Source organism: Anomaloglossus baeobatrachus, chromosome 10 (assembly GCF_048569485.1).
Source record: "Anomaloglossus baeobatrachus isolate aAnoBae1 chromosome 10, aAnoBae1.hap1, whole genome shotgun sequence".
Lineage (NCBI taxonomy): Eukaryota > Metazoa > Chordata > Amphibia > Anura > Aromobatidae > Anomaloglossus > Anomaloglossus baeobatrachus.
This window is the reverse complement of record NC_134362.1, coordinates 38,201,863-38,226,606: the sequence shown is the minus strand read 5'-3', so window position 1 is coordinate 38,226,606 and position 24,744 is coordinate 38,201,863. Positions and strand designations below refer to the sequence as shown.

At 45.6% G+C, this 24,744-nt stretch overlaps 1 protein-coding gene across 1 annotated transcript in view; it reads left to right on the top strand.

Moving 5' to 3' along the window:
* LTBP3 (latent transforming growth factor beta binding protein 3) overlaps positions 1–24,483 on the top strand; it is a 108,521-nt gene extending 84,038 nt beyond the window's left edge. Inside the window, exons 17-24 of the mRNA XM_075326182.1 lie at positions 4,820–4,987; positions 8,103–8,186; positions 10,216–10,344; positions 13,873–14,010; positions 15,255–15,410; positions 18,269–18,352; positions 20,148–20,279; positions 22,472–24,483. Coding sequence (XP_075182297.1) covers positions 4,820–4,987; positions 8,103–8,186; positions 10,216–10,344; positions 13,873–14,010; positions 15,255–15,410; positions 18,269–18,352; positions 20,148–20,279; positions 22,472–22,623 — 1,043 coding nt within the window. The 3' untranslated portion in view covers positions 22,624–24,483. The remainder of the gene's footprint in view (positions 1–4,819; positions 4,988–8,102; positions 8,187–10,215; positions 10,345–13,872; positions 14,011–15,254; positions 15,411–18,268; positions 18,353–20,147; positions 20,280–22,471) is intronic.
* Positions 24,484–24,744: the final 261 nt, after the last annotated feature.

The window sequence follows — 24,744 nt, the reverse complement described above, 5'->3', positions numbered from 1 at the left end:
CTATTGAAAATAGAAAAGTTTAGATACTTAGCACATAAAGTGGACAATTTATGAATACCCAGCACCAGTGACAAGGCATGCCTATTTGTTGGATCACTATCATGATATTATTATTATTATTATGATATGCCTCTATCCGGGTTGAATGCCTATTACTTTATGGACAGACAGGAACCTGCTAAACTAAAAACCGCCTAAAGCTGGTGAATAAAGTGCTCAGTCAAAAGGAATGAACTACAATGTGAAAAAACCCCCAAAACAAATAGAAAACATTTGTCTGTTAGAATGTGCAGTGTATCAGTTTTATTATTTCACATTGTAGTTCATTCCTTCTGACTGATCACTCCTCCCACCAGCTTGTGGCGGTTTTCCATATAGCAGGTTCATGTCTGCCCATAGAATTGTAGGCATTCAGCTGCAGGGCTCCCATAAACTGGCCACTTTATGTGCCAAGTATCTAAATTTTTCTATTCTCAACAGCAATAATGCAGGTCCATAATTCCTTTAATGTACGCATGCTTTAGCGCTACAGAGTGCAGTTGTCTATGCAGGATCCCCTTCTATGACAACAATGTTGTCCTGACGAGAAAACCTATTGACAGGGGTTTTCAGACTAATGTTTTGATGACCTATCCTTAAGATCAATATTCTCCAATCAATATCAGATCGGAGTGAGTCAGACACTTCCTACCAATCAGTTAATATATCCTGCAACCACTGGTGGGACACATTGTGTGGAGACAATTCACCACCGCTCACTGTGTAGTGTCCTTTCTTGGGTACCGCAGCTCAGCTTCTATTGAAGTGAATGTGATATGAACTGCAATACCTGGCAATGGCCACTACACAGTGTACAGTATTAGTTCTTTGCACTATGCACTTTCAGAAGCTGTAGGACCTAGTAAAAGCTGGTCAGTGCAGGTGTCGGACACCTTCGATCTGATATCTTAGTCCAATACAACACCTGTTAGCTTGACGAGGAAACGGGTAGTGAGCTTCAATTCAATGGCTGACATCTATTAAGAAGTAATATGCCTCAAATCTTTAGTGTTCGCACTTTAATGCCTGCTTTACGCGCTTCAATAAATCTTTCAATCCGTCGTCGGGGTCAAGTTGTAAGTGACTCACATCCGGCATCGTTCGTGACGTATTTGCGTGTGACACCTACATGCGATCAAGATTGTACGCAAATACGGTGATCGCATACACGTCGTTTATTCCTCATACATTGGACGTTTTGTTGCACGAACCTAGTCAATTGAAACGTGTGACATCCCTCATACTATTTTGATGTCTCAGGCTATGTGCGCAGGTGTGCGCTCTGCACCGCAGCTTAAAAAAGGTCCGCTTCAGAGCGCAGCTGAAAAGCTGCGTTCTGAAGCACCTCACAATGTCTGTCATTCACTAATCTCTGTCAGTCGGTCACTATCTCTGTCCTTTCTCTCTGTCCATGTCAGTCTATCCCTCTTACCCCCTCTCTCATACTCACCGATCCCCGATGTGGCGCTGAACGGCATTCACACTGCTCCGGCGGCTTTTACTATTTTGAAAAAGCTGGCCGCCCATTAAGCAATCTCGTATTCCCTGCTTTCCCTGCCCACCGGCGCCTATGATTGGTTGCAGTGAGACACGCCCCCACGCTGAGTGACAGGTGTCTCACTGCAACCAATCACAGCAGCCGGTGAGCGTATCTATACTGTGCAGTGAAATAAATAATTAAATAAATTAAAAAAACGGCGTGCGGTCCCCCCAATTTTAATACCAGCCAGATAAAGCCATACGGCTGAAGGCTGGTATTCTCAGGATGGGGAGCTCCACGTTATGGGGAGCCCCCCAGCCTAACAATATCAGCCAGCAGCCGCCCAGAATTGCCGCATACATTAGATGCAACAGTTCTGGGACTGTACCCGGCTCTTCCCGATTTGCCCTGGTGCGTTGGCAAATCGGGGTAATAAGGAGTTATTGGCAGCCCATAGCTGCCACTAAATCCTAGATTAATCATGTCAGGTGTCTCCATGAGATACCTTCCATGATTAATCTGTAAGTGACAGTAAATAAACACACACACCCGAAAAAATCCTTTATTAGAAATAAAAAACACAAACATATACCCTGGTTGACCACTTTAATAAGCCCGAAAAAGCCCTCCATGTCCGGCGTAATCCACGAACCTCCAGCGTCGCATCCAGCTCTGCTGCATGGAGGTGACCGGCGCTGCAGAAGACACAGCCGCTCCTTTCAGCTCCACGCAGCAACTGAAGACAGCCGCGCGATCAGCTGAGCTGTCACTGAGGTTACCGCTGGATCCAGTGACAGCGGGTAACCTCAGTGACAGCTCAGCTGATCGCGCGGCTGTCTTCAGTTGCTGCGTGGAGCTGAAAGGAGCGGCTGTTTCTTCTGCCGCTCCGGTCACCTCCATGCAGCAGAGCTGGAATTGACGCTGGACCATCCTGGATTACGCCGGACATGGAGGGCTTTTTCGAGCTTATTAAAGTGGTGAACCAGGGTATATGTTTGTGTTTTTTATTTCTAATAAAGGATTTTTTCGGGTGTGTGTGTTATTTACTGTCACTTACAGATTAATCATGGAAGGTATCTCGTGGAGACACCTGACATGATTAATCTAGGATTTAGTGGCAGCTATGGGCTGCCAATAACTCCTTATTACCCCGATTTGCCAACGCACCAGGGCAAATCGGGAAGAGCCGGGTACAGTCCCAGAACTGTCGCATCTAATGTATGCGGCAATTCTGGCCGGCTGCTGACTGATATTGTTAGGCTGGGGGGCTCCCCATAACGTGGGGCTCCCCATCCTGAGAATACCAGCCTTCAGCTGTATGGCTTTATCTGGCTGGTATTAAAATTGGGGGGGTGGGGGGGGACAGCACGCCGTTTTTTAAATTATTTAATTATTTATTTCACTGCACAGTATAGACACGCCCACCGGCTGCTGTGATTGGGTGCAGTGAGACACCTGTCACTCAGCGTGGGGGCGTGTCTCACTGCAACCAATCATAGGCGCCGGTGGGCGGGGAAAGCAGGGAATACGAGATTGTTTAATGGGCGGCCGGCTTTTTCAAAATAGTAAAAGCCGCCGGAGCAGTGTGAATGCCGTGCAGCGCCGCGCCGGTGATCGGGAATCGGTGAGTACATGAGAGAGGGCTGCTCAATTCAGTTACTCAGGAGTTTAGCGGTCACCGGTGAGTCCTTCACTGGTGACCGCTAATCAGGACGCGACACAGACAGAGCCGCAGCATGACAATGAAGTTGGGTGAAGTTAACCCGAGTTCATTCTGATCGTGCGGCTCTGTCTGTGTCTGCTGTCATCTGCAATTCAGCTCTGCTACATGGCTGTCTGTGTCTGCTGTTAGCGGCCATGTAGCAGAGCTGAATGGCAGGTGACATAGTAAAAACGCGTCCCTACACAACACGCTTGGCAAGTCAGTAAATAAAAAAAAAAAAAAAAAAAAAAAGGTGCCCAATGCATACGTCACAAAACACATGACCTAAAGGATCGCACGCAAAATTGCTCAATTTAACATAGACTACTAACGCACGTGTGACAGCAAATGAACGACCTACGTGCGATCTCATAACATCCCGTATGCGACCTGGGCGTGTCACATCGCATACGAGATCGCACAGCTTGTAAGGTGTAAAGCTGGCTTAACTTCACCACACCATATTTATTAAACTATAAATTTGGCACAAATTGGATGCATGCAGCTTTTTAAGCATGGTTCTCTACTCCCCAATCATAGGAGCCCGAGACCAATGTGTGAAATATTGCAAAATTTTGCTCAAATTGTGACTTTTTGTTTGCGTGCTAATTGGTGCACTTCCCAATGACAAAAGAAAAGGAGATCAATGTGTCAAACAGTAAAGTAGACTTCTGCACAAATTGTGACATTTATGCATATGGTTACAACACATAAATATTAATTTTGAACTTTAAGATTGTTATGACCAGTGTAAAATTCAAAACTAGACTTTTATGTAGAAATGTAATAATAAGGCCTAAGCCACACGGCGAGAAAAACAGTGCGAGTGGTGTGCGATAAAACATCGCATTCCCATCGGAGCAATTCTAGCCTGTGTGTCAGCACACATGAGCGATTATTTTCTCAGCCCTAATCGGACCGAGAAAACAATCGCAGCATGCTGCGACTATAATGCGAGACTCTTTCTCTCGCACCCATTCAAGTGAATGGGGCAAGAGAAAAATCGCACTGCTCTCGCGGTACACCGGTGTACCGCTAGTGCAGTGCGAGAATGGCAATAGTCGGCTATGCAGGAGAGAGGGAGAGAAATCCCTCCCTCCCCTCCTGAGTGCCGGCCCGCCCCCCGCAGCTGAGGTCTGCTCGCACGAACGGACCTCAGTAGCAAGGACACACGCATGACACTCGGCTCTACTGTACTGCCAGCATGAGCCGAGTGTCATGCAAGGGGATCGCAGTAGTCCCCGTGTGGCCCCAGCCTAAATGTACTTCTTGCAAAAAAAAGGTAAAACACCCCCTATTTTAATCATTTTTAATTTTTGACGCAGGTGCTAAAATCTGGTGATAAACGTTGTAAAACATTGATACATTTTGCTCAGGTATTTACAATGAAAAGTTGCCATTTGTGCAAAAATTTTCGTACAAACAGAATGTTAACTGTCCCCCAATGTTGATAGGAATCCTAGCAATTTTTATGGATTGTGTATTTGTTTTTTTCATGTGTATTATTTGTTGTGTGACACATTACTGTACATATAAAATTGTGAAGTGAACTATCTGCTTCTGTTTCTGATTGTTTATCTTTATTTTCATTATTCCAGAGGTTTCTCGTGGTTTAACTCTCAAAGATTGCTTCTTAAGTCTGGATGATACTCTGTTCTGTGACAGCGTTCTTGCTGTGAATGTTACACGAGAGCAGTGCTGTTGTTCCTTGGGTGCAGGATGGGGAGACCACTGTGAGATCTACCCTTGTCCTGTGCACAGCTCAGGTATGGTCTATCACATCCCTTTTTGCTATGATTTTGTTTAATGGGTAAAATTGCACTGTGCTTGCAAAAAGAAGCAACTTTGCAATTCACTTATTACTAAAAAAATCATCTTCATTGTCAACAATAGCTGTTTACTGCTTATTGTCTGGATTACTGGCCACCGTTGCAGTCTAGCAGTGGTGGCCGAACATGTGCAGTACTAGCAAGCTTTTTCCAAGAGCTGGTAAGCACTGCTCTAAAACTGACTTGATTTCTGGAGTGCACTGTTATCTCCCAATCCAGACAGCTTCAGTGTAACTGTGCTCTTCTGATGCTACAACACTGCCTCCACTTGCAGCATCAGAAAGCTCAGACTTCAAGCCAATGGCGCGACAACGCTAATGCTTCATATGGTGAGTGTACCACCTACAGCAAACAGGCGTGACATGCTCTTGCAGAAAAGGAAACAAGACCTTTAAGTTTTATGACATGTGAATCAGACATTTCATGAAAAAATGACAAGAGGGCTGCAGGAACCCCCAACATTAGATTGGGACTACACAGTAACTTCGGCCACAACACTTGTCGTGCCAACAAGGTTCACTCAGTGCCACTGCTACATCGGACCTCAATACAATTGAATGGGGATGCACTGCAACCCAGAGGGCACTTCATCAAGCAAGACGCAAGAAAATTCAACATTATTGCACGTCTTGTGACTCGCTTGTCTGTCACACCTCATTCACTTTCGTTGTGTTGCAATATAGCAGCGACACTGAGTGAACCTTTGATATGACTAGAGTTGAGTGAGTTCCTAACTATTCGTACTTACTATACTCCTAACGAGTACGGTCTACTACTCATGTAAGCATTCCAAATAGCATATGCAATGCAAGTCAATGGGCAAAAACCTCACAAAGTAACAAGTAACCTGAATGCCGTACTATTCGTGCAAGTAGCGAAAAGTGCGGAATTCGGGTTACTCGTTACATTGCGAGTATTCCCCATTGACTTGCATTGTATACGCTATTCGGTATAAATGCGCGAGTAGTAGACAATACTTGTTATGAGTATAGCGAGTACGAATAGTTAGGTTCTCACTCAACTCTACTTATGACCAAAGTGGCTGTGTAGCCCAAGTCTTAAAGTGAAATACAGTGAGAGAGAAATTGAAAAGTGTTACTCAAATTAGATGTTTTCTGCGCAAAGGCAACAACCCTTTCCCGATAAGAAACACCGCCTTATGAAAAAGGCCTTTCATCTTGTTGGACAAGGCGCACAAAAGGTTTGACAAGCCCGTCCCAGGGTCGGGGGACTCAGAACCGGGCCAGACTAGTCCGGGAACGTCAGCCGTGGCGGGGTCCGGTTCCGTGACCCTGCCAGTGTCTTTTGGAGTAAATAAAAGGGGGTTTAAAATAAAATAAAATAAAATAAAAAGAGTTTTTGTCGAGTACGCCACTTGCGGTATGCGGCCAGGTTTTAAGGGGAGGCCACCGCTGCAGGTTTCTGCTGGGGATGATGGAGTGATGCAGCCTGGATGGTTAGAGCCCTCCGCAAGCAGGGACAGGCCCCAGCAGTGTATGATGGGGGTTGTAGTGGGAAAACAGTCTGTATGAGTGCAAGGAAACAGTCCACACCAGTATAGTAGTTTAACTTGCCTTGTTTACTTTTCTGTGCTGGTACCTGAACCTGCGGGTGCCGGTCCCAGGTATATCCGCTCCCCTTGTTCTCTGTGCCAGATGTGATCTGGGATCGCTGTCCTCCATGCACACTTGTTGTTGATGGGCTCCCGTGGCCTAGAGCTGCTTGGGAACCCCTCTGCTTCTATTGGTCCTATTGCAGGCAGCCTGGACTATTTAAGGGGTTCAGTCCCCGGTCCCCTCTTTGCTGCTGATGCTTCAGACTTTTTTGGTAGTGAAGAACACTGGAGATTCCTTCACCTGGCAGAATTGACAATGTCCATAAAGGGTCTCACTGTCCTAGGGATCTGCACCCTGCCTTGTGCTGAGGTCTGTGAGCTCGGTTCCATCCTTCCATGGACACGCTGCGGTTCCTGGAGTCTCGTACTTCCACAGGGGGCCCACAGGTCCTGGAGTTCCTGGTTCCTCACCTCACAGACCTCTCTCCTTTTCACAGTACTGCGTTCTCACTGCAGGTCTTTTTCTGTCTTTTCACTTTCTACTCCTTCCGACTACTATTCCTCTCCTCCTCTCCTTTACTTTCTGCTTCACCTCATTCTCTGACTGACTTTCACAGACTCTCTCCTCAGACTCTCGCCTCAGACTCTCTAACAGACTACACACCACTTCCTCCCGCCTTTTTCAACTGACCACTAGCCCCTCCCCCTCGCTGGGTCTCTCCCTACAGGCTGGGTGGTACAATCCAATTAGTACTCTCCCCTTTTACCTATTACTAGGCAGTCTCCCAGTGTGGTGTTGGGGTTGTGTGTGTGGCCTGAAGGTGCTGGTGCGTTTGCTCTGACACGGATATTCCGGGGATTGGATTTCCACGGGTTACATTTGTGGCACCTGGTACCTCAGGGATGCTACAGGTTTATAACAAACATGTTACAAGTTATGAAAGTCAGTTTTGAGCACAAGTTGCACTAGAATTTTGGAGCATTCAGCTTGATAACCCCCCATTGTGTCTCCAAAATTAGTCTTAAGGCCCCGTCACACACAGAGATAAATTTTTGGCAGATCTGTGGTTGCAGTGAAATTATGGACATATTGTTCCATTTGTACACAGCCACAAACCTGGCACTGATTGTCCACAATTTCACTGGAACCACAGATCTGCCATAGATCTGCCACAGATCTGCCACAGATCTGCCACAGATCTGCCACAGATCTGCCACAGATCTGCCACAGATTTATCTCTGTGTGTGACAGGGCCTTTAGATTGGCTAGATACTTTTGAACAACTTGATCACAACTACATGAGTCCTAGTTACGATACTGAGCTCTTTTCATGAGAAATGTCAACGTATGATAACTGTGAGCTTTAACGAGTATTCTGCTGTTATATAAATCTTGTAGAATAAAAAAAATGGTTATAGTGTCAGAAAGACATGATAACCCTAATTAACACTTTATTTATTTATTTTTTTTTAATGAAACCTCTTTTTTTTCTTCAGCGGAGTTTGTATCACTTTGCCCAGATGGGATTGGCTTCATTGTTGACCTAGATATTATGAGTTATGGCATTCCCACATATCGAGGTAAGATGAAATGTAATTTCACAGCAACTAATCAGGTGATAAACATAATAATCTAATAAACAAATATATATATTTTTAAATAACATAGTAACATAATTTTACTTATAGGGCAAGTAATAGAACTATCAAGTATTTTATTTTACATTTTTATTAACCTTGGTCCACACAGTTCGTGTTTATGAAGTACACTTGGATCAGAATTCCCGGCACAACCACCGGGTCCTGTGATCTAAGCTATCTCCATTCGGCTATGCAACAAACCTGGTGGTCATACTGGGCATTGCAAGCCGAGCATGAACCGTTTTTTATGAATGTGTGAAACCAGCCTTATGGAGTACTACAAATAAAAATACTAGTTAGGCTAGTTTCACACTTGCGTTGAACGGTATCCGTTGCATTGCGTTGTGTAACGGATGCAACGGATGTGTTGCATATAGTGGCACAACGGATGCAACGGATGCTGCAAAACAACGCAATTCGTTTTGATTTTTTTTTTTTTACAGTGTTACCAGCGGCAGACTATTGTGAACGATCAGCTGATCGCTCCCAGTAGCCGGCCGCCGGGTGATCAACTGATCGCTCCCTGCAGCCGGCCGCCGGGTGATCAGCTGATCGCTCCCAGTAGCTGGCCGCCGGGTGATCAGCTGATCGCTCCCTGCAGCCGGCCGCCGGGTGATCAGCTGATCGCTCCCAGTAGCCGGCCGCCGGGTGAGCAGCTGATCGCTCCCTGCAGCCGGCCGCCGGGTGATCAGCTGATCGCTCCCAGTAGCCGGCCGCCGGGTGAGCAGCTGATCGCTCCCTGCAGCCGACCGCCGGTGATCAGCTGAGCGCTGTCACTTGCCGGCCGCCGGGTGATCAGCTGATCGCTCCCTGCAGCCGGCCACCGGGTGATCAGCTGATCGCTCCCAGTAGCCGGCCGCCGGGTGATCAGCTGATCGCTCCCTGCAGCCGACCGCCGGTGATCAGCTGAGCGCTGTCACTTGCCGGCCGCCGGGGGATCAGCTGATCGCTCCCTGCAGCCGACCGCCGGGTGATCAGCTGAGCGCTGTCACTTGCCGGCGCCCGGGTATGCCGGCGGGCGGGCGCTCAGCTGAGCGCTGTCACTTGCCGGCGGCCAGGCATGCCAGCGGGCGGGCGCTCAGCTGAGCGCTGTGACTTGCCGGCGGCCGGGCATGCTGGCGGCCGGTCGTTCAGCTGAGCGCTGTCGCTTGTCGACGGCCGGGTGCTCAGCTGAACGTTCGGCCACCGCGAGCCAAAATAAAGTTTGATTTAAAAAAAAAAGAAGAAGAGCATGCGCAGTGGAATCCAGAGGATTCCGCTGCTCAAAACAACGTTACATGCTGCGTTCCTCCCGCTGGGCGGAAGCAACGGAGCGTCGCCCAGCGGAAGCAATGCAGGTCCTTTTGGTACAATCCGTCACCCATACAAGTCTATGGGAAACAGCGGAATCCGTTAACGGATTCCGCGGTTTTCCAAAAGGGCGGATTGTAACGGAAGGAAATAAACGCAAGTGTGAAAGTACCCTTAGATGTTGCAATTTAGTTAAACTATTAGCATCCTCTCAATCACAAGAATCAATAGAGACAGCAACATTGCAGATTACACTGTTGCAAGGACAACTCAATAAAAAGAAAAAGATACAAAAAATCCTGCCTTTTTCAACCAGATATATAACATTTTTTAATGGCTGCACCTGATCTACAAATAATACTACTCTAGCCTTCGTGAAGTTTTCTTCCTGGGTCTCATGAGTGTCATGGTCAAAGACATTTGGACTGTACTGCTGAATTTGGGATTTAATCAAGATTGGGTCTGTGCATCACTGGCGAAGTTTCCTTATATTTTGAGAGGCACTGGTTTAGAAAAAGAACATTTTACCATTTACTTACATAGTGTCAGGAAAAATAGCAGCCGGCTATACAAGCTGAAAACTATCTTATGCCTATGGCAAGATTTTTAGGTGCATGCAATATTTCTGGGAACTTGTTTTAAGCAGCTTCAGTTCTAATTATGAAATTCTTTTCCGTAGATATTGATGAATGTGAACTTTTTGGTCAAGAAATTTGCAAGGAAGGAAAGTGTGTGAATACGCAACCCAGTTATGAATGTTACTGCAAACATGGCTACTATTACGATACCCGATTACTGCAATGCATGGGTAAGAAAAAAACCTGAAGAATTTGTGGATAATGTAGCGAATGGATCTGACTAGGAAAGAAAGTAATTTCTATATTCTCAGATTAGAAAAGGAGAGGGGGATTCAAAGTTAAGTTTTGGAGAGTTTTTTGTTTAAAAAAGTTTTTTTATTACTATGTCTTATTTTTAGTTCCTTTAGGGATCATTTATTACTTCCAACTATATACTGCAATATCTTAGTGTCGCGGGCGGAGGAGGGGACGCTGCGCTCTCCCACTGCTCGGGTCCGGCCGCTGCAGCTGCTGCTCGGTGGTGGCTCGAGCGGTGGGCCGGATCCCGGGGACTCGAGCGGCGCTCCTCGCCCGTGAGTGAAAAGGGTGAGGATTTGATTGTGGGGATTAGATATTGTCCGTGACGCCACCCACGGTTGTGGCGATATTGGTGACACCACCGCTGCTCTGGGATCCCGGGAGCGATGACAGGGAGCAGCCTGGATGTTAGTTCTCCCCTCCGTGGGTAGGGGGTTGGTTGTCCCGGGGCCCGGTGATGGGGTAGGGATGGATGGCAGGCGGGTTACGGGGCCTAGCGAGGTGCAGGGTCGCGGGGGCAGCACTGTGCCGCATGGCACGGTGGTACTCACTCAGCCAATGATGAGGACACAGTTCTCGGTAAAACACACGGCTGGATGGACGGGTCCCACAGACGGCTGCGGTGTTGTTTCTCCCGGCAGGTTGATGGTGACTGCCTTTCCCTGCACCTGTGTAGTGTGTACGGTTCCAATGGGTTCCCACCGGTAACCCGCTCCCCAGCTTGGATGGGTGCTGAAGGAGCCCCTTTTGCCGCAGGCTCTGGCCCTGGGAACTTTAGCCTTGGCGGTGACTGTGTTTCCCTCTCTCGGTTTGGACGGTTGCCTTCTATCGGGACTTGGCTGCTGGGAAACCCAAGAGGTCCCCTTCGCTAACGGATTTGGCAAATTCACGGCGACTCCTAGCCTTGCCGGCGTCCGTAAGCCCCTGCCGGATGGTGCTGGCTTCTCTTTGCGTACCGGTCCGGTACCGCCGGGCCACCGCCCGTCCACGGTCCTTACGGTTAGCTCCAATAGGCCACTCCTGCAGACGGTCACCACCGTCTGCCAACCTTTCTGATCCGTCCGGGCCACACACCAACTTCAGTCTGCTCTACTACCACTTTCCTTCCTTCCACTTTCCACTCTCAAACTCAACTGACTCTTTTCCCGCCTCCAGGACGGTGAACTCCTCGGTGGGCAGGACCAACCGCCTGGCCCACCCCCTGGTGTGGACATCAGCCCCTGGAGGGAGGCAACAAGGGTTTTTGTCTGACTTCGGTGTGCCTGACCTGGAGTGTGGGGTGTGTAGGTGTTGTTCTCTGTGGCCCCTGGCTTGTCCAGGGCGCCACATTAGCATTGTGGTGTATGTTAAAGATCATATTCCCCTATAAAATCCAGCCACAAGCTAGGCAATATGGAATAAAAAGATGGAGGCTCCCCAAGATTACTTTGTAGAGGGGTAATGGGAAGGAGGCTTTACTGGTACCGTATCACTTAAGTGCATTTAAGTGGCTAAACTGCAGAGATTGTAGCTATCTCTATTCACTGTTATTAGAGGCAGGTACTGGCTGTAGGATACAGCTGGCACTTGCTTTGTCTGGAGCAGGCTCCGCTCTTAAGATTGCTCCATACACCTGCAGCTAAAGTAGAATTTACTGGTCTGTCCTATGTTAGGAAGAGATTATGTATTCCTCTGTATGGGATATAGTGTAGATTACTATGTTACAAGAAAATCTAGAACTATTAGTAGATACCGTAGTAGTAGTCTTAAGGGTGCTTTACATGCTGCGACATCGCTAGCGATTGCTAATGATGTCGCGAGCGATAGCACCTGCCCCCGTCGTTCGTGCGACCTGTGGTGATCGCTGCTGTAGCGAACAATATCGCTACGGCAGCGTCACAGGCACATACATATTCAGCGACGTCGCTGTGGCCGCCGAACAATCCCTCCTTCAAGGGGGAGGTGCGTTCGGCGCCACTGTGACGTCACAGCGGCGTCACTAAACGGCCGCCCAATAGAAGAGGAGGGGAGGAGATGAGCGTCCGGAACATCCCGCCCACCTCCTTCCTTCCTCCTTTCCGGTGGACGCAGGTAAGGAGATGTTCGTCGTTCCTGCGGTGTCACACACAGCAATGTGTGGTGCCGCAGGAACGACGAACAACCTGCGGAATGAAACACCAACGACATTATGATTAGGAGCGACGTGTCAACGATCAACGATTTTTGACGTTTTTGCGATCGTTGATCGTCACTCCTAGCTGTCACACGCTGCGATGTCGCTAACGACGCCGGATGTGCGTCACAAACACTGTGACCCCGACGACGATATATCGTTAGCGATGTCACAGCATGAAAAGCACCCTTTAGGCCTAAAGGGCGCTTTACACGCTACAATATATCTTACGATGTGTCGGCGGGGTCACGTCATGACGCACATCCGGCATCGTAAGGTACATTGTAGCGTGTGACAGTTACGTGCGATTGCGATTGAATGGTAAAACGTTCATCGCATGCACGTCGTTCAATTCCTAAAAATGGAACGTCAGGTTGTTCATTGTACCCGGGGTAGCACACATCGCAGTGGGAACGATGAACAGATCTTACATGCGTCCTGTGGCTCCCGCCGGCAATGCGGAAGGAGGTGGGCGGGATGTTTACGTGCCACTCAGCTCCGCCCCTCCACTTCTATTGGCCGGCTGCCGCGTGACGTCGATGTGACGCCGAACGTCCCTCCCACTCCAGGAAGTGGACGTTCGCCTCCCGTATGGACGGGTAAGTACGTGTGACGGGGGGTTACTCGTGTGTGCGACACGTTCAACAAATTGAAGGTGCCGCACATACGATGGGGGAGGTTACGATCGCATACGATATCGTATGCTGGATCGTAGCATGTAAAGCAGGCTTAAGCAATACGGCATGAAAATCGGTGCGAGTGGAGTGCGATAAAAAAAAAAACAAAATCGCATTTCACTCAGACCAATATTAGCCTGTGTGTCAGCACACATGAGCAATTATTTTCTCAGCCCTAATCGGACTGAGAAAACAATCGCAGCATGCTGCAAATGTAATGCGATAATTGTCTCTCGCACCCATTCAAGTCTATGGGGCGAGAGAAAAATCGCACTGCACTCGCGGTACACCGGTGTACCGCTAGTGCAGGGTGAGAATGGCAATAGCCGGCTACGGAGGAGAGAGGGAGATAAATCCCTCCCTCCCCTCCGCAGAGCCGGCCCGCCCCCCGCAGCTGAGGTCCGCTCGCACCTCAGTCGCAGGGACACTCGCATGACACTCGGCTCTGCTGTACTGCCAGTGTGAGACGAGTGTCATGCGAAGGGATCGCAGTAATCCCGTGTGGCCCCAGCCTTATACTGATACTTCCGATTCTTTATGTTGTGGCATATTTTTTTCTAACCTGTAATAATTCGTAAAATACATATAATTACAAACTGATGCCTAAAACGTGTACGTATATTGCCCTACAGATGTAGATGAATGCGTAGACGAGTCAAATTGCATAAATGGCCAATGCATTAACACCCGAGGCTCCTTCTACTGCCGCTGTCCTGTTCATATGCAATACCAAGCTGAACACAAGCGTTGCGTGCCCAATCCTGAACTAGGTAAGAATATAGAAATGGCTCAAAAATGTTGTATTGCGCATACTGTTGACTTTCAAAAAATTACTGTTTAATAGCGTTTCGCAAACAATTTTACAGGTTCATTAACAGGTCATGTAGAACACCACATGTAAATGTATGTGGTCACTGTAAAATCTTTACAAAATGCAAAGATGGCGCGGCAAGATTGGAATTTGTTGGAAAAAAAAAATCAGATGTTTCCCCATATTATTATTTTTTAAAGGGAATTTGTCAGCAGGTTTTTACTATGTAATATAAGGGCAGAATGATGCAGGTGCAAAGAGCCTGATTCCAGCAATGTATCACTTACTGGACTGCTTGGTGCAGTTTTGATAGAATCAGTTTTTGTTGCTATTCATGTTGCAGTGCTGAGAATTCTAAGATATGTATAACCTCACCCAAACCCCTGATTGGTAGCTTCCCTATACATTGTGAATTATCAGTAAACTGCCAATCAGTGGTGATGGCGGGGTTGCACAAATTAGTTGGCCTGGGCTGCACATGATACCTAGTCCTGTAGTGATAATATCTTGCTGATAAAACACTGATGTTTTGAAACTATAGCACACAGCCTAATAAGTGATATAGCGCTGTAATTGGGCTCTCTTGCCCAATATTATGCTCCCTTCAGATTAAATAGCAAAAATCTGTTGACATATTCACTTTAAATCTATGACATTCTGTCAAACTGCTCAAACTATGCACAATACGCTCATCTACAAGATAGACCTGCTTAAGCTAAAAAGCATAAATCTATCATTGAGCCTGTGCAGTCCTATCTGAGAGCAGCATATAACAGAGGGGGAGATAAGGATGGGTGAATTAAAAAAAAAAAAAAGGGTTTATCCAGGCATATAACGCTGATGACCTCGCCTGAGGATGGGTCATCAATATCAGATCAGTTAGGCACTCCCACCTATCAGCTAGTTTTATTCACCACCAGCTTCTCTGCGCGAGAGACATCAAGGTCTTTTTTTTTTTTTTTTTTTACTATAAATACCATCCCACATGCAAAGCCAAGATATAACTGTGTAAATAAAGATTACTTATTTTTTAACCAATAACTACCTAACGATATATCATTTATGTGCATCATGTGCAGTACTTGTAAATAATTTGACTACGGATAGCATCTAGAAGTTCAGTTTTATTTTACTGAACCATTTGCAGTGTTCAAGAATGGAAATACACTCAGTCCTAAAATATAGTTCTATTTTCCACTTAAGATCGCACCGAGGGTCTGGACATCTGCTGGATGATACGAGGTACAGACGGAATATGTTCTCATCAAATGAACGGCCCTCAGCTATCACTGAATGAATGTTGCTGTCGACAAGGTCAAGGTTGGGGTCCTAGGTGCCTCTCTTGTTCTCCCAGGCACGGTAAGGATTTAAAAAAAAAATAAATAAATAAATACACATTAAAGTTTTATAAAAAAAAGTTTTTGCAGTTTTTTTTAAACTCAAAATTAACATACTTTGTTAAAATGAGTTGTAAAAGTACCCAGACAAACCTAACTGCTAACTAAGCCTTAGGGTATGTGCGCACGTTGCTTTTTACCTGCTTTTTTGCTGCTTTTTCTTCTGCGCTGTTTAATGCCAAAATGGATGTGTTCTTCTATTCAAGCAAAGTCTATGGGAATTTGGGTTTCTTGTTCACACTATGTTGTTCAAAATGCTGCCTTTTTGAGGCAGAACTTTGGTCAAAAACTTAGCTTTTCAAAGAAGCAACATGTCAATTGTTTTTGCCATTTGGGTTTTGCACTGCAAAGCTGAGTTTTTGACCAAAGTTCGGCCACAAAAAGGCAGCATTTTGAACAACATAGTGTGAACAAGAAACCCAAATTCCCATAGACTTTGCTTGAATAGAAGAACACATCCATTTTGGCATTAAACAGCGCAGAAGAAAAAGCAGCAAAAAAGCAGGTAAAAAGCAGGTAAAAAGCAACGTGCGCACATACCCTCAGTGACACAGCCAATTTTCACCTTCCTGATTAGGCCACATTTGTTTAATCTGATAAGCATCACTTTCTTTATCTGATAATAACTATGGAACGCTTCAACAGATCTCAGTGATTGACAGGTTTTTTTTGTGACACATTGTACTTTGTTAGTGGGAAATTTAGAGCGATATTGTTTGCATTTATTTGTGAAAATCTAGGAAATTTGGCAAAAAAAATTAAAAATTTAGCAATTTTCAAAATCTGTAAACCAGTTAGTCATGCTGAACAAAATAGCCAATAAAAAAAACTTTTCCCATAAGTGTACTTTACATCTGAATACTTTTTCTTATGTTACTTTATTTTGTTATGATGTTAGAATGGTTAAAAGTTTAGCAGCAAATTTTTTTCAGATTATTACAAAATCTGTGTCTTTAGGGATCTACTCAGATTTAAATGGGCTTTGACGGGCCTACATCTTGGAAAGTCCCCAGAAGTGATACCAATACAGTGGAACCTTGGTTGACGAGAACAATCCATTCTGGGAGTGTCCTTGTAAACCAAGTTAACTTGTCTAGCAAAGCAAGATTTCCCATAGGAAATCATTGTAATTCTGATAATTCGTTCCACTTGTTCAATGTTCCATCCTGGTCCCCTATTGTGTCATTCCACACATGCACAAACACACACAAACACACATATTATGGTCATCTTACCTTCCGTTCCATTGCCGGCCTCCCGATTCTTGTAGTCCGCCGGTACAGGATGTGTATTGGGTAACTATCGCGACCGATGCCAGCACGCTAACGACAAAGGCATGAACCGCTTGCCTCTGATTGGTCAGCGCACTGCCTTTGAGAAGCGGCTGACAGCGGACGTTCCTCCGAGTCGCGATGGTTACCGGATACACATCCTGTAGCGGCGAACTACAAGAACCAGGAGGCCGGCGAAGGAACGGAAGGTAAGGTGAGCATAATATGTGTGTGCATGCGTGTTTGTGTGCGTTTGTGTGGACTGCAAGAGCGGGTCACAGAGCGGTGAAAGTACGGAACCGGAAGTGTGTGCGGTGAGTATTTGCTCGTATGGCAAAGCTTGCTCGTAAACCGAGTTACAAATTTACAGCAAACCTTGCTCGTATAGCGAAATATTCACACACCAAGTTACTCGTAAACCGAGGTTCCACTGTACTTCAAAACGTCTTTCAGGAAAATGTTTAACCTTTTAGGTGCTACACTGGAATTAATGCAGAATTGAATGAAAAAAAACAAACAAACTGAAATTGTAATTTTTACTCTAAAATGTTCTTTTAGCCCCAATATTTTCACATTTACAATGGATAGAATAACAAAATGGACCACAAAATTTGTTACCCAGTTTCTTCTGAGCAAGCTGATACAGCAAATGTCATCAGAAACCTCTGTTTGGACGTAAACCGGGGCTCGGAAAGGAAGGGGCATCATTTGAATTTTGGAACATAAGTTTGGCTGAAATAGATTGCAGCCACCATGTTGTTGCATTTGCAGGGCCCCTAAGGTGCCTAAACAGCAGAAATCCCTCACAAGTTAGCAAAAGAAGTTAAAAGAATCCAGCTCTTGAACATGCAATTTTCTTCTTTAATACTTCAAGTGAATTGCATTAAACAAATCAATAAAGCATGAGTAACATATCCATCTACACGTTTCAACTGCACATGGCACTCTTAGTCATGATGTCATAAAGTCATCAGGGTCAATGGCGCCCACCACAACACCCCAAGCGTGTCCTGTGACCCCGACTCCTATGAACCAGCTTTACAACCGTTGTCCCGGTTAGCCATATCCAGGGAATTCAATGGCGCCAGTCTCTACACCCTCAGGCCCGCAGTATCACCGATCCTCCTGAGCTCAAACACCCCCTCCTCTGAACCCGCAGCATTGCCTACCCTGCCTCCTGTGACCTTCCTGAGCCGCTCCACCACCGCCGCTCCTCCCTGGTAAGCAGTAGGATTAAGACATACAAGGATTATAACACGGACCCTCATTTTAACATTCAAAAATATTATTTTCCTCCTCTGAATTTGGGGTGCGTCTTATAATCCAGTGTGTCTTATAAAATGAAAAATATGGTATATAAAAATCACCTCTTGCTTTTCAAACAATTTTTCCCTTACAGGTCTGTGTTATTTAACGAAATTCCACAACAGAGCTGAAAAATCCATATATTTTTCTCTAGGTTTCTGAAAAATATACGGTACTACATCTTAATCTTTCATAAACCAAACAATATTCTGTTTTATTTGTTCTTTGTCTTATTTTCTTTCAGCTTTGGCCTGCTCAGTCTCTCACAGTGGAGCAAATTCATTCTGGGAGTTCAGTGCCCATCATGGAAAAAGAAAGTCAAGGAGAGGTATTGTATAATAATTTACCTGCTTATTATTAGTGGATTATATTTATATGTACGGTAAATTCACACATTGCGAATTTGCTGTGGATACTTGTGCAGAACTTGCTGCAAGTTATTTTTCTGGTTCCAGCAAATCCTAGTGACTGGTAAAACCTCTGAATGGAACATCTGCGCACATGTCAGAATATGCAGACATGGCACAGAAATCCTATTAGGGCCAGAGAGATAGTCAGAAGGGATTTGTTTTTCTTTTTCTCAATTTTGATTTTTATTTTGTGACATCATCACTTGCTTATTTTGCGGTGGGTCCGCAGTGGACTCCATTATGTTGGCTATTTACTGTATATTTCTCAATGAAGAAAACTAAAGGGGGCTTTACACGCTACGACATCGCTAATGCGAACTCGTTGGGGTCACAGAATTTGTGACGCACATCCGGCCGCATTAGCGATGCCGTTGCGTGTGACCCCCTATGAGCGATTTTGCATCGTTGCAAAAACGTGCAAAATCGCTCATCGGTGACATGGGGGTCCATGCTCAAAAATCGTTACTGCAGCAGTAACGAGGTTGTTCCTCGTTCCTGCGGCAGCACACATCGCTCCGTGTGACACCGCAGGAACGAGGAACCTCTCCTTACCTGCCTCCTGGCCACAATGCGGAAGGAAGGAGGTGGGCGGGATGTTACGTCCTGCTCATCTCCGCCCCTCCGCTTCTATTGGGCGGCAGTTCAGTGACGCAGCTGTGACGTCGCTGTGACGCTGAACGAACCGCCCCCTTAGAAAGGAGGTGGTTCGCCGATCACAGCGATGTCGCCGGGCAGGTAAGTAGTGTGACGGGTCTGGGCGATGTTGTGCGGCACGAGCAGCGATTTGCCCGTGTCGCACAACAGATGGGGGCGGGCACCCACGCTAGCGATATCGGTACCGATATCGCAGCGTGTAAAGCGGCCTTAACAATACATTTGCATTATTTATGCAGGTGAAATCGAAAGGCTACAGATTGAAAAATGTTGTTTTCTTTACAAAAATCTAGAAAATCTGCAAGAAAATGTTATGTCTCAGGCATACACTTAGAATAAGGGTCAGCGCACACGGCGAGTAATACGGGGCAAGTGGAATGCGATTAAAAAAAAATTAAAAAAAACACATGCATTCCACTCGGACCAATATTACTCTATGTAACTGGACCGAGAAAACAGTCGCAGCATGCTGTGGGTGGAATGCGATCGTGTTTCACTCGCACCCACTCAAGTCTATGAGGCGAGAGAAATATCGCATTGCTCTCGCGTTACACCAGTGTAACGCGAGAGCAGTGCGATTGTCGTATCAGCCGGCAACGGAGGAGATAGGGAGAAAAATCCCTCCCTCCCCTCCGCAGCGCCGGCCCTCGCCTCCGCAACTGTGGTCTGATCGCACGATCGGACCACAGTCGCATGACCCTCCATGATATGTAAATATTAAAAAAAATGGAAACCAAATTTTCAAACCATCTGGATTTATTCAGTATGGAGTCTGAACGGCAGGTGCAGAAATCCTCGCACTTACAGCCTTGGCTGCTATTACTTAAGTTTACTAATGGTTGTCTGATGAATGTTCTGCCACTCTGAATGCATGTGAGAAGCAAATCATCAAGATCTGCTGCTGGCAGCTCATTTTGCATTTGCCAACCAATCATGGTAGCACATTTAGGCCATGCAGACTGGTCACAGTAGCACGAGCAACATGCAACATGAAGTTGTTGTTTTGAAAAATTGTTTATTACCACTTGTTTTATTAATTGCAAATATCTCTCCTTTTAGATGGTGATAGTTCAGAGGAGGTTTCTGAGGAATGTCATTGTGCCAATGGTCGATGTGTGAAAGGTACTCATGGGGTGTCATGTGAGTGCCAGAGTGGCTTTCAGTTGGACATCACTAGAACACGCTGCAATGGTGAGCAAAAGCTTTTTCTAAATAAATGTGTGTTTTTGTTAGTTACACTTCTATTTTACTCTCCTCCCTGGTATTATAAAGTATTACTGTCTGTCAGTGTAACAGGACAAGTAATCTATGGGCCATTTTTGTGGCATTGCCTGTTGAATAGGTAGATATGGTAAACATGGACATCTTTGATAGGCCCCTGGTAGCCATTGTAACCTAAAGACACCAAGGAGCACAAATCACCGTACAGAAGGCGCTCCCTTTCTCCATCAAACACCTTACATGCCAAATTCCCTATTGATTATGGAAACTAATGGGTTACAAAACATAGATATTTCATGATGAACATACAGTGAGTACGGAAAGTATTCAGACCCCTTCAAATTTGTCACTCTTTGTTTCATTGCATCCATTTGGTAAAGTCAAAAAAGTTAATTTTTTTTCATTAATGTACACTCTGCACCCCATCTTGACAGGAGAAAAAAGAGAAATATAGAAATGTTTGCAAAACTGAACTATCACATGGGCATTAGTATTCAGCCCCTTTGCTCAGTATTGAGTAGAAGCCCCTTTTGAGCTAGTACAGCCATGAGTCTTCTTGGGAATGATGCAATAAGTTTTTCACACCTGGATTTGGGGATCCTCTGCCATTCTTCCTTGCAGATCCTCTCGAGTTCCGTCAGGTTGGATAGTGAAGGTTGGTGAACGCCATTTTCAGGTCTCTCCAGGGATGCTCAATTGGGTTTAGGTCAGGGCTCTGGCTGGGCCGGTCAAGTATGGTCTCAGAGTTGTTCTGAAGCTACTCCTTTGTTATTTTAGCTGTGTGCTTATGGTCATTGTCTTGTTGGAAGATGAACCTTCGGCCAAGTCTGAGGTCCAGAGCACTCTGGAAGAGGTTTTCTTCCAGGATATCTCTGTACTTGGCCGCATTCATCTTTATTTCAATTGCAACCAGTCGTCCTGTCTCTGCAGCTGAAAACCCCCCATAGCATGATGCTGCCACCACCATGTTTCACTGATGGGATTGTATTGGGCAGGTGATGAGCAGGGCCTGATTTTCTCCACATATACTACTTAGAATTATCACCAAAAAGGTTCTATCTTCATCTCATCAGACCAGAGAATCTTATTTCTCATAGTCTGAAAGTCCTTCATGAGTTTTTTTTTGCAAACTCTATGCGGGCTTTCATATGTCTTGCACTGAGGAGAGGCTTTCTTCAGGCCACTCTGCCATAAAGGCCCAACTGGTAGAGGGCTGCAGTGATTGTTGCCTTTGTGGAACTTTCTCCCATCTCCCTTCTGCATGTCTGGAGCTCAGCCACAGTGATCTTGGGGTTCTGCTCTACCTATCACAAAGGCTCTTCTCCCAAGATTGCTCAGTTTGTCTGGATGGCCAGGTCTATGAAGAGTTCTGGTGGTCCCAAACTTCTTTCATTTAAGGATTATAAAGGCCACTGTGCTCTTAGAAACCTTGAGTACTGCAGAAATTATTTTGCAACCTTGGCCAGATCTGTGCTTTGCAACAAATCTGCCTCTGAGCACCTTGGGCAGTTCCTTTGACCTCATGATTCTCATTTGGTCTGACATGCACTGTGAGCTGTGAGGTCTTATATAGAAAGGTGTGCGCCTTTCTAAATCAAGTCCTATTAGTGTAATTAAACACAGCTGGACTCTAGTGCAGGAGTAGAACCATCTCAAGGAGGATCACAAGGAAATGGAGAGCATGTGACTTAAATATGTGTCTGATTACTTATGACCATGTGCTATTTCAGTTTTTCTTGTTTAATAAATGTTCAGAATTTCTGGGGGTTTTCTTATGTCAAGATGGGGTGCAGAGTGTACATTAATGAGAAAAAAATGAACTTTTTTGAATTTACCAAATGGCTGCAATGAAACAAAGAGTGAAAATGTAAAGGGGTCTGAATACTTTCCATACCCACTGTATACATCATTTTGTGCCAAGGACGTAGAAAAGGTATTATGGTTTTAATTACAAAGCTAACTCCTTACCAACATATGACATGTCAATGATGGAGCCTATAGCGATCAGATAATTGCCACTTATCCTCTGTGGGTAGGCTTTATTTTTTTATGGAAAAAACCCTTAGGGATAATAGAATAATAAACAATTCTGAAAAGAAGTATACTAATAGAATTTTGCTACAGTTTTATATAATTATTTTGAATTTTCCTTGATCTGACAGATTTGGATGAATGTAGACAAAAGAATCCAAGAGGAGCACTCTGCAAAAACAGTCGTTGTATAAACACAATGGGGTCATTCCGATGTGTGTGTAAAGCAGGTTACACACGATCTCGACATCCTCACATATGTGTGCTGCAGAGGAAAAGATAGCACAATCTTCCGTGGCAGTAGATCATTATCAGTCAATCAACAAAGCAAGATTCACAAACTCTTCCAAAAATGAGATGTGATATGGATTAAAAGTATTGAGAAATATGTTCTTTGCTGTATATCTTTGTTCAGCAAAGACTCATGCTTATATTGTCTGGATATTTATGAAAAGGGGACATATATACACCCCTGTTGTACAGGCATAATGCTCTCCACCTATATCCAAGTAGTAGGAAAAGAGTGTATATGTATATAGGTGTGTATACCGATGCAGAAGATATGCTGTTTGCATGAAGATTATGGTATTCCGGACTCTATGGTTAGTGTACATATAAACCTATAATATTTAACGGTTTTTAACTGATTTATACAAGTCAGTTTCAAAGGCAAATGCACTTTTTTTAGGCAAGTTCACCAAATGTGGATGTCCACTAACAATATATGAGTCAGCTCCCAACTGAGAAGCTTGAAAGGTGGTGCCATAAATATGCAACATAGAAATATGCAAATTTATTTCTAATTCTTTATTCACCTCTTCACAACTTTGATTACTCTCTTGCTATATAAAGGCTCCCTTGTCAGATAAAATGTTGATGCAAAAGGAAAAAAGTTAACATATCTGCTAAAGAATCCAAACCTAGATATTAAATTATAATTATTTTCTGGAATTATAGAAACACCACGCTTATGTACTGACATTCTGCATTGTTTCTAAACGTATTACAGCAGAAACAATACGGTAATATGCACATGATATCTGCAAAAAGGTTGGGTTAAAGACAGGCCACCAAATTTAAGACAAACTGGATAAGCGCCTTAGGGGTACTTTGCACGCTGCGACATCGCAAGCATCGGCTAGCGATGCCGAGCGCGATAGTACCCGCCCCCGTCGCACATGCGATATCTTGTGCCCTGCGACGTCGCTCTGGCCGGCGACCCGCGTCCTTTCTAAGGGGGCGGGTCGTGCGGCGTCACAGCAACGTCACACGGCAGGCGGCCAATAGAAGCGGAGGGGCGGAGATGAGCGGGACGTAAACATCCCGCCCACCTTCTCACTTCCGCATAGCCAGTGGAGGCAGGTAAGGAGATGTTCCTCGCTCCTGCGGCTTCACACACAGCGATGTGTGCTGCTGCAGGAACAAGGAACAACATCGTATCTCCTATTGGTGTGACATTATGAAAATGACCGATGCTACACAGATCACCGATTTTCGACGCTTTTGCGATTGTTTATCGGCGCATCTAGGCTTTACACGTTGCGACGTCGTTACCGGCGCCGGATGTGCGTCACTTTCGATTTGACCCCGATGATATCGCAGTAGTGATGTCGCAGCGTGCAAAGTACCCCTTAGGCTGAAGTTACAGCCCCAGAAATTACAATTCTTTTCTTTAGCCTGATAGCAGTATTTGTATTCTTTGTTTTGTTGATAAGAATCTGAGAAGTCTGTGTATGGATTACCATATTGACAAAGGGAACTCCTAATTGTCAATTTATTTATACATTTTGTGGATGAATAACAGGGTAAAAGAACAACATAAAGTTCTTAAGGTGGTGTCACACACAGCGACGACGACAACTACATCGCTGCTATGTCACCATTTTCTGTGATGTAGCAGCGACGTCCCGTCGCTGTCGCTGTGTGTGTCATCCATGTCATCCAGCAACGACCTGGCCCCTGCTGTGAGGTCGCCGGTCATTGCTGAATGTCCTGTTTCATTTTTTGCTCGTTGCTCTCCCGCTGTGAAGCACACATCGCTGTGTGTGACAGCGAGAGAGCGACGAACTGAAGCGAGCAGGGAGCAGGAGCCGGCTTCTGGCAGCCTGCGGTAAGCTGTAACCAGGGTAAACATCGGGTAACCAAGGGAAGACCTTTCCTTGGTTACCCGATATTTACCTTCGTTACCAGCGTCTGCTGCTCTCACGCTGCCAGTGCCGGCTCCTTGTTCCCTGCACTCCTAGCCAGAGTACACATCGGGTTAATTACCCGATGTGTACTCCAGCTATGTGAGCAGGGAGCCGGCACTGGCAGCGTGAGAGCACATCGCTTAGCGCTGGCTCCCTGCACTCCTAGCTGGATTACACATCGGGTAATTAACCCGATGTGTACTCTGGCTAGGAGT